At 41.1% G+C, this 9,725-nt stretch overlaps 2 protein-coding genes across 3 annotated transcripts in view; one reads left to right on the plus strand and one right to left on the minus strand.

Moving 5' to 3' along the window:
* LOC117170272 (probable helicase senataxin) overlaps window positions 1-9,725 on the minus strand; it is a 128,668-nt gene that overhangs the window by 115,982 nt on the left and 2,961 nt on the right. The window lies entirely within an intron of this gene.
* Window positions 5,082-5,525, plus strand: LOC117169824. The gene has a single exon (XM_033356333.1). The coding sequence runs from the start codon at window positions 5,082-5,084 to the stop codon at window positions 5,523-5,525; it is 444 nt and encodes a 147-aa protein (XP_033212224.1).

Below are 9,725 nucleotides of genomic sequence, written 5' to 3' on the forward strand. Positions count from 1 at the left end.
AATTTTCGGCACCAGCTGACAAAAACATCATAGCCAAGGAGAATGAAAAGAAAGAGAGGTATCGAGACCTTATAAGGGAGTTGCAATGATTGTACCCGGAATCGTACAATCATGATGAGTCGATACAATTAAATGGAGATTTGCCATGTAGTAATATTTTGCTATAAAAATGACTCCAGCGGATCAAATGTGCAAGCTCAAAATTGTTATTTTTAAAAATAAATGAATTTTACTTTCAAGAATGTAGGCGCAGGTTTTTTTATATTTTACCGCGAAATGCAGTTTTGCGCAACCCGAAAACGGAGGACATATCAGGTTAGATTAACAATTGGCTGGCATTTTGCATTACGAAAAATTTAAATCTTCATTCGATCAGCTGGCGTTCCTTGATTGATCAGATAGTGTTTTATATCTGCAACTATCTCAATACAGTATTATCGTAACTTTCACCGTGCATCATTCTAAACTCTCGCACTTTATTGTATAAACGATGTTTGTTACTTTAATTATTTACCTGCAACGTTTAAATTTGAGAGCACGCGAGATGTGATATTTGAATAACTATTGTTTAATTTTTCCCAACAAATATTGTCCGGCGCCTTAACTCAGCGCAATGCTCACGCGAAGCTCCTGCGTTACAGATTCTTTGAATCCTTGCCGTTCGTCGTCATTCGAACCAGCAGAGTCGAACGAAGCGAAGCACAGCGACTATATCTATGTCGACGCACTGCTATTCAGACGCCGAGATTTCGCGAATGAAAACATTGAACGGGTCGGGTTTCGCTTTGTCTGTATTAGCGCCGTTTTATGCTTGAATGTGAGCATTTCATACGTAAAACTACTCCGTTTGCGCATTATTAGAACAGCAGCTGTTCGTTGTTTAATCGAAGCGCGTCCACTATTTTGAATCGTAGAAGTTCTATCTTACCGACGCACTGTAATTCAAATTTCTTTACGTACCCGATACAAAAGTTGAACAGTGTGTGCTCGATGCTTTAGAACATTTGATATTCAACTTATGATTATTGGGAATTCTTCATGAAGAACTGCTCCATTTCAATACTTACTTAATCGATGTAATTCGGTATTGCTGTAGCGTTGGTTCTATACTCAAACCGATAGAATTATAAATTAAATGAAGAGATCTAGTTCGACTTTTTTACCTACTGAGTTCAAATTTATGCGAAGCGTATTAGTTCAAGCTATTATTGAACTAATATAGTTGCATATTTTTTTCCGTGTGTAAGCATTATATGAAGTTCCTAAGAATAAATACAGTTATCAAACAGGTGCATCGACTTTGACTTCTCCGATCTCCCATCACCCCCTCTCCTCACGCAACAGAAACATTGGTCCTAGCGAGCCGGATTCAGCTACTACAGGCAGGTGATAGTGGCCCGGATAGCACACAAAGGCCAGACGACAATAAAAGCTCAGATAAAGGGTCTTCAAGTAAACGTTGAAGGCAATTCTCGTCATGTAAGTAACGAAACGCGCAATTATTAATACAATTTAGTCGAGCAATCTCCCACACATAGTTTATAACAAAGAGAGAGGAAGTGCAATGAAGGAGGCAGTCGAGAATTTAAAATTTATGAAATTATCAAATTTGGTCGAGCAATCTCCCACACATAGCTGGACAGCAAACGAGGGGAGAGTGCAATGGAAAGGGTAGTCGAGAATTCTCCTACGCATAACCTTATCTCACTCGCTCTCTTACTCTCCTTTGTTCTCTGTTCATACATGATCGAGCAATCTCTCATTACTTGAAGGAGAGGAGATGCAGTCGAAAACCTTCCTGGCTAAATCTCTCTCTCCCACTCCAAGTACCATTTAGCCTTTCTTTAAAGGTCCCAAAACGATAAAACATAAAGGCCACAGGAATAGTCGAGGGATCTCCTATCACCATCTCTTTCTTTTTTTTCTGTATGCTTCCACGCACGCACCTGCATGCGCCGCAAATACTTTTCTTCTTCTTCCTTTTATTTATTGATTATGGTGCCTTTAGCAGGCGGGATTCAACTCAATTATCATTGCTCCATCAACTGTCGAGCTAATTAAATATTCATTACAGGGAAGATCACAATTTGTGTACTACACAAATGGCGCTGAGTGATATGTTACGACGATGTTCCTCAACAAGCCTGAAGCCGAATGGACACCTGTGGCACTGGATGTTTGTCTTGAGCTGTTAGAGAATTATTCGGCCGCATTCTAGGAGAATCACATTGGTCTCATCCATCTACCTCCAAATGAAGATCACCACATTGAAAACTCTTACGCAGACATCGAGAGTGCTTATGTCAACGCACGCCCTCGAATCTACAAACAATGTAGTCGCTATCCCCGCGGCCTCTAACACTAATGTGCTAGGAGGATGGAAGCTGCCGACCATAGACGTTCCTCTGTTTTCCGGAAGACGCGAGGATTGGGAAATGTTTCGCGATCACTTTCGCAATTTTATACATGCGAACGCACATCTTAGTGACGTCGAGTGGATGTTTTATTTAAAGGCTCAAGTTCAAGGCGACGCAAAGAGCGCAATAGAAACAATGCAAGTGACAGGCGCTAACTATGCCACGGCATCGGCATTACTGGAGGCCCGCTATGAACACCCGCGCTTATTGGTACAAGACCATCTCGCGGCCCTGCGCAACATTGCACCAATGCGACACGAAACTGCAGCGGGACTCCTACGACTGATCGACACACTGGATCGTCACCGCGATCAACTTCGAGCTCTCGGTCGCCCCGTGGACATGTGGGATAATTGGTTCGTGTCGATAGCTACCACATGTATGAATTCAGACACTCGAAGAGCTTGGGAGGACGAACTCGAGCGCGCTGATGCATACCGTGACATAGAGACCGATAATTTGGCTACCTAAGCTGGTCTTTCTCAGTTTCTACAACGACGATGTCGCACTCTAACATCTACAGAATCTTTACGATCCCCGAGAATCTTAGCGAATCAGGCCTACATACCTACACATTTAGAGCAACGCCATCAACGCAGCTATAGGGCTTTGGCTCTTCGAGCGGCTCCAACTCCATGTGAGAGATGCCGCGGCCCGCATTACATAGGTCGCTGTAGCAGTTTCATGTGCCAAACTTCAATGGACCGCCGAGAATTCGCCACGAAGACGGGTCTTTGTTTCAACTGCTTGAGACCAGGTCACTCTGCAAACAATACCCTGGGACTTGCAGAGTCTGACAAAGCCGTCATGACACAATGCTCCACCCCACCGATCGGCAGCGAGAAGCCCCACCATCAAATGAACATTCGCCGGTGAAACTTTATCGGACTAGAAATATATCTTCTGAGACATCCACCACTACCCAGGATGCATCTCGCTCATGACTAGTTCTCCTCCCCACAGCCATGGTGAAAATAAGTTGCAACGACGGGCCACATGTGATTGCACGAGCATTGCTGGATCCCTGTGCTGAAGTAACATTAACTTCAACAAGTCTTGCGCACAAACCTCGAGCCTCCTTACACAAAACGGCTTTCGCAATCAGTGGAGTAGCCGGTAATCCAATGGACCACGCTCGAACCCGCACTCACTTTCACAATCACCCAGCCGACGGTTCTCCGTCTGTGTCCGTTGGAGTTTGTTGTCTTCAGAAATTCGACCTCGCTACACCGGCTGGATTTACAAATGAGCAAGTAATGCACGATTGGCAAGGACTGGATCTCGCTGACCCACGGTTCGGCCATCCTCGAGCTGTGGATCTTATCCTAGGAGCCGATGTTTACCATTTGTTCCTGCGACCCAAGCTGCTTCGACGAAACGAGATGATGGCTCAAAGAACCGCTTTTGATTGGATTATAACAGGCAGAGCACCGTCAAACGACGTTATTCCGATTAAGACCATTTATACAACACTGCTTACTTGTCCGGAGACTACATGGCATGATAAGCTCATTTCCTTGAGGCAGCGGTTTTGGGAGATGGAGAAAGTGCGTCGGGTCTTACGCCAGTCCCCGTTGGACGAAGCGTGCGAACTCATCTTCGCTTGTCACCAACGAACTTCCGAAGGACGATATATAGTTCGCCTACAAGTGAAACCAGAAGGTCTGGAAATGCTCGGCGAAAGTTTAAATGGAGCGTTGGCGTCCGTGAGCTATTTGCATCGGCGGTTGAGTCAAGACGTCGAAATGGCAAAGGCATACACCTGTTTCTAGAACTATGTCCACTGGCTACAGTCTTAATGACACGCTTCACACTGGGCCTAAGCTGCAAACTAATTTCGGCCACGTGCTGATTCGCTGGAGACGCCACAGGATTGCTTTCGACGCCGATGTCGGCATGATGTATCGGCAGATTCTAGTGAATGAACAAAACGTCGACTTGCAGCGAATCGTATGGAGTGCCAGTGAGAATGACCCAGTCATCCATTATCTACTGTTGACTGTGACTTATGTTGAGTCATGTTCGCCCTATCTATCTCTCAGAGCCTTGAAACAATTGTGTACAGATCATGGTTCAGCCTTGCCAGAGACAGTCCGAGCACTTTCGAAGGATCACTTTGTCGACGACATATTGACAGGATGCAATGACCTCCGTGAAGCCAAGAATCTACGGGATCAGCTTATTCATCTTCTGCAGCTTAGCGGTTTTCCTCTTCGCAAATGGGTCGCAAATCGACCGGAGCTGTTAGAAGATTTACCCGAACAAAACCGTCTTCGCCCGACCTGGTTTCAACTTTGCAGCGACGGTCTCATCAACGAACTCGGCTTTTGCTGGGATCCGCAGAATGATTGCTTTCGTCTGACTCCACCTAAGATTAACTAACATGATTCTACGAAGCGCAACACTTTAGCAACCACGGCGAGATTGTTTGATCCGTATGGTTGGATCGCGGCCGTCATTCTGCTGGCGAAACTACTTGTCGAGGATTTGTGGAGAGCAGGTCTTGAGTGGGATGAACCAATTCCACACTTATACACCAACCGATGGGACGAATTTACAACGAATCTCAAGGCGATCGGTGAACTATCTATTCCTCGATGTATCGACACGCAGCCCACTGCTCAGCTCCAGCTGCATGTATTTTCAGATGCAAGCCGCCGGGCAATGGCTGCCACAGTTTACTCTCGTGTTAACTCAATCACGAGTCAGACCTGCACTCGACTTCTTGTAGCCAAGACCAAACTTTCACCAATTCGCAGTCTTCGGCCACCTGCCACGAAAGCCCCTAGAATGACAATTCCTCATTTAGAACTCAGAGCCGCGTTGTTAGCGGCTCAATTGCTTAGATCATTGGCGTCTGAGTTGGACATATCCACTGAGAATTGCATTGCCTGGATTGATTCTCAAATAGTGCTGCATTGGCTGCGATCTACTAAACCCACCGGAAACGTTTTGATAGATAATTACATCGAACATGTTCAGGAGCTGCTGCCAGCATCAATCTGGCATTATGTTCCCACGGAATCTAACCCGGAAGATTTGGCATCGCGTTGCGTTGAACCTCAGCAGCTTTTATCGTGCAAGTTGTGGTGGACTGGTCTTGACTGACTTGCCTCCTCCATTGACTTTTGGCCTTTCGCCAATAACTCAACTCCAGTTGAATCATCCGTCAATTCTCCGATCAAAAGGGTTTGTTGCGCAATCTCGGATCTCGGATCTCGGAAGACTCCCAAAGGGAAGTTCATCACCGTGAATGAATTGGATATTGCATTTCATGTCTGCGTTCGCCTGAGTCAATTATTGCGGCTTCTAGAAGAGTTCGAACGATTACGAAGCCCAAATTTTTCACCTTCGCGGCCTCCCTTTAAAGGTCTGAGCACGTTCATTGACACTGATGGGATCATAAGAATTGGAGGTCGCCTGCAGAATTCCAGCTTATCGTATGCAGAGAAAAACTCACCAATGATCGATGGCCGCTGTTCGCTTGCAGGCCTCATCATCAGTTGGGCACACCAACGTTCACTACACGGGAGTTTTTGAGCAACATACGCTTACACGCTACATCGTGCTTGGATCCTTAGAGGAAAAAGGAAACTCCGCTCTGACTTGGCGAAATGTGTTATTTGCATTCGCTCTCGAGCTCGGCCGTCCAACCAAGTCCAACCCAGCAGCGCGTGTCACTCCTAGTCGGCTTTTTTCAAAGACCAGATTAGATTATTCGAGACTCTTCCAAATACTATCTGCTAAGGGCGGAGGCATTCGTTCAACCAAAGGCTACATAGTTGTCTTGGTATGATTCGCTACTAAAATGCTGCATCTCGAACTCGTTGGCGACATGACAACCGACAAATTAATGGGTGCTTTAACGATATTTTTCAGTCGCAGAGGCAAGCCCTCAGAGATGTGGAACGACAACGGCACGTATTTCCGTCGTGCTGATTTCGAGTTACGGGAGGCTTTCGAATCTTCGCAGCTGGATTAGACAGGTCTTTCTGGATCGCTGGCGACACTAGAGGTAACATGGCACTTTATCCCCCCAGGAGCTCCTCATTTTGGAGGCCTCTGGGAAGCCGGGGTCAAGCTGGTTAAAACACATCCCAAACTCGTTTTGGGAAGCCGCAGAGTCACATATGAAGTTTAGCACGCTGTTAGCTAGCATCGAAATGGTTCTCAACAGTCGCCCAATGTCTGCATTGACAGGTGAACCTGACGATCTTGATGCCCTGACTCCAGGGCACTTTGCAATTGGAGGGCCGTTGATCACAATACCCGACCTCGAAATGCAACGGCAAAGTCACGATCAGCTCACCCATTGGAAGCTAGTCAAAGCTCTCTGCGATCAATTTTGGATCCGTTGGAGTCTCGAGTACCTAAATACACTTCAGCAGAGAACGAAATGGAACCGATCTCGAAAGAACCTCAAGCTTGGAGATATGGTTTTCGTTGTCGACCCCAGTCTTCTGTCAGTTAATGGACGATGGCCTCTGGCTCGCATTCTTCAGACCCATCCGTGCAAGGACGGTATTGTACGAGTTGCCACCATCAGAACCTCCACTGGCGAATATATGCGGCCAATCACCAAGTTGGCATGGTTGCCTTTGGTTGCTTTGCCGGAGCGACCACCTGAGGCTGTGTCAGTCGAGTCGGACCATAGGAATTCGACTTCAATGGCGGGCGGCTAGAAAATAGTCGTCCAAGGAACGAGGCGGGCTGTATGTTTGATTTGAACTTGTCTCGAGTAGAGGGCGCCCCACGATAGCCTTCCATGGTTCTCTCACCAGTTGCCGCGCGTCAGCTCTCCCAGTTGGTCTTCACGCTTTGACCAGAGCGAACGTCTCTTTAAACGTATCAATCGGTTGTATACCTTCGGAATTTAGTGTATCTCGTGTGAGATAAGTGATAACAAGTGAATCAAGTGCAGTTAATTAAGTATCACTGAGTGTAAGCATTATATGAAGTTCCTAAAAATAAATACAATTATCAAACAGGTGCATCGACTTTGACTTCTCCGATCTCCCATCACCCCCTCTCCTCACGCAACAGAAACAATATTCATTGAATCATTCAATTAAATTTTACTTTTTATGATAATTGTAATTAATAATAACGTTTTAAACTAACTTCAGAAAATTTTAAACATATGTACAGATAATTTCAAAAATTGTATTCATAGATTCATTTCGCAACATCAGAAACATTTGGAAAATGACATAACTGAAATATGGGTATTTTAAACATAAATAAACTTAATTTAACAACATTAAAATTCAATCTTTATGTAAATTAATATCATGAAAAAATGTATCAGCTAATACATAAGTAATACATCATTTTACATTTTATTTATAAAAATTTCACTAATTACTTTTAATATTAATTTAAGGGAAAAATAGAGCTACTTTAAAAAGTAAATTGATTTATTATATGAAAATCATATTCAATATTCCATTATATAGCCTACAAGTAAATAATTAATTTATGTTACTTAAATTTAAGGTACTAAATTAGAATCTTTATTCAATTTGATATTCGAAAAAAAATATTCCGCTTATTTCAATTAGTCACTTTACAAAATAAGAAGCATTGAATTATAATGCTCACTACAACCTTTAAATAATTTTTAGTTAATACATGTTTTTAAATTTGAACTTTCATTTTTTAAATTTTCTTTATGAATAAACTCTCAAACTAATCCCAGAAAATGTGAGTATTTGTAAAATCAGTTGATAGTTAATTAATCATTTCACAACATAAAAAGCATTACACAATTATTTTCTTTAAAATATTCAAATAATGTTTAAATTGTATCCTCATTTAAATTTTAAACTGCATTTCTCTACATCTGATTTATTAATAACCTTTGTGACTAATTTCAAAAAAATTAAAATAGGTGTGCATATAATTTGAAAAAACAGACGTAGTTTCATTGTCCCGCTTGAGAAAAATGTAAATTCTTTTAAAAAAATTTTGTTGTTAAACATTTTATTGTAACTTTAATCGTTTTTCCATAAACTGAATTAACTCATTTCTAATATGATTTTTCAAGAAAATTCAAAAAGTTGTTATAATAATCTTGTAGGGCATTTAGAAATCCACCTTTTTTTCTCTTGCCTGTTTTGCGTATCGTCCGTTCTTTGGATTAAAAGGTTCATTTTCGTGTGTTTTTTGGAATTTTGTAAATACTTTAACTCTGGTAATTTTTGGTTTTACGAAAAAAGCCATCAGGATAAATAATTTAACTTTTTGAATACTTTAAACATCCGTACAGAAAATTTTTGAATTTTGAAAAAAGTGTTCTCAAAAATATTCAAAATGCGCTAACTTTTTGAATTTTTATCCAAAATGGCTGGCTAACGAACTGGCCCTTTAGTTTAGGACACTAAACGAATGTACCAAAAACCAATCTAATGGATTAATTTTTTTTTAAGTTATCGTTTTCACAGGCAGACAGAATCTGGGGGGTCAAAATTTACACAAATCCAATACCTTCTCTGATTTAAAGAAATTTTTAGACCATTTATAATAAATATATTTATACTAAATTAAATATATATGGAGCCTAATTATCCACGAAATATGTGGGTTTCTTTTTTTATGATTTACATGAATTTTTAACCATTTGCATATTTTTTTATAGACATTTAATCTTTTTGGTAGAAAATTTATCTGCTTTATTGAAAATTCAACTATTTCGTTAAAAATTTATTTACTTAGAAACTGATTTCTTCAACTGAAAATGAAACTATTTTATTTTTTGCTGTATAGTTATCTATTTTAATACCAAATTAATTTATTTTGTTCAAAATTTGTCTTTTTCGTTAAAAAATTCATTTTTCTTTAAATTCATGTATTTGATTGAAAATTACTTTCTTTTTTAAGTGAAAATCAATTTTGTAAACCAAAACTTAAACAAAATAAAAATTTTTTCGTGCATGAACTCTGTTCCGCACCACCACTCATGCCCACTACTGGTCACTACTAAAAAAAGTTATTTTAACCCAATAAATAAATTTTTAACTAAAAAAAATGATTTTTTTAACAAAAAAGACAAGTTTTGAATAAAATAGATTAATTTTAAATCAATGGAGATAAATTTACAGCAAAAAATAAAATAGTTTCCTTTTCAGCAGGTGCGCACACTACCTCCGCCACCGGGGTAGCGACGGGCTATTTTCTTATTTAAAAAAACGCTTATACTTCATTTTTACTTAAAATTATGAAGTGTTTAGTATTATTTTCAGTAAAATCTACATTTTCCAGTCCATCTCACTCAAACCCACACCCCACCCACCTAACCTCTTGGGTATA

Source organism: Belonocnema kinseyi, chromosome 3, assembly GCF_010883055.1.
Source record: "Belonocnema kinseyi isolate 2016_QV_RU_SX_M_011 chromosome 3, B_treatae_v1, whole genome shotgun sequence".
Classification (NCBI taxonomy): domain Eukaryota; kingdom Metazoa; phylum Arthropoda; class Insecta; order Hymenoptera; family Cynipidae; genus Belonocnema; species Belonocnema kinseyi.

Bases quoted from the DNA above. Each gene is read 5' to 3' on its own strand.
- LOC117169824 (XM_033356333.1), top strand. From the start codon at position 5,082: ATGGCTGCCACAGTTTACTCTCGTGTTAACTCAATCACGAGTCAGACC.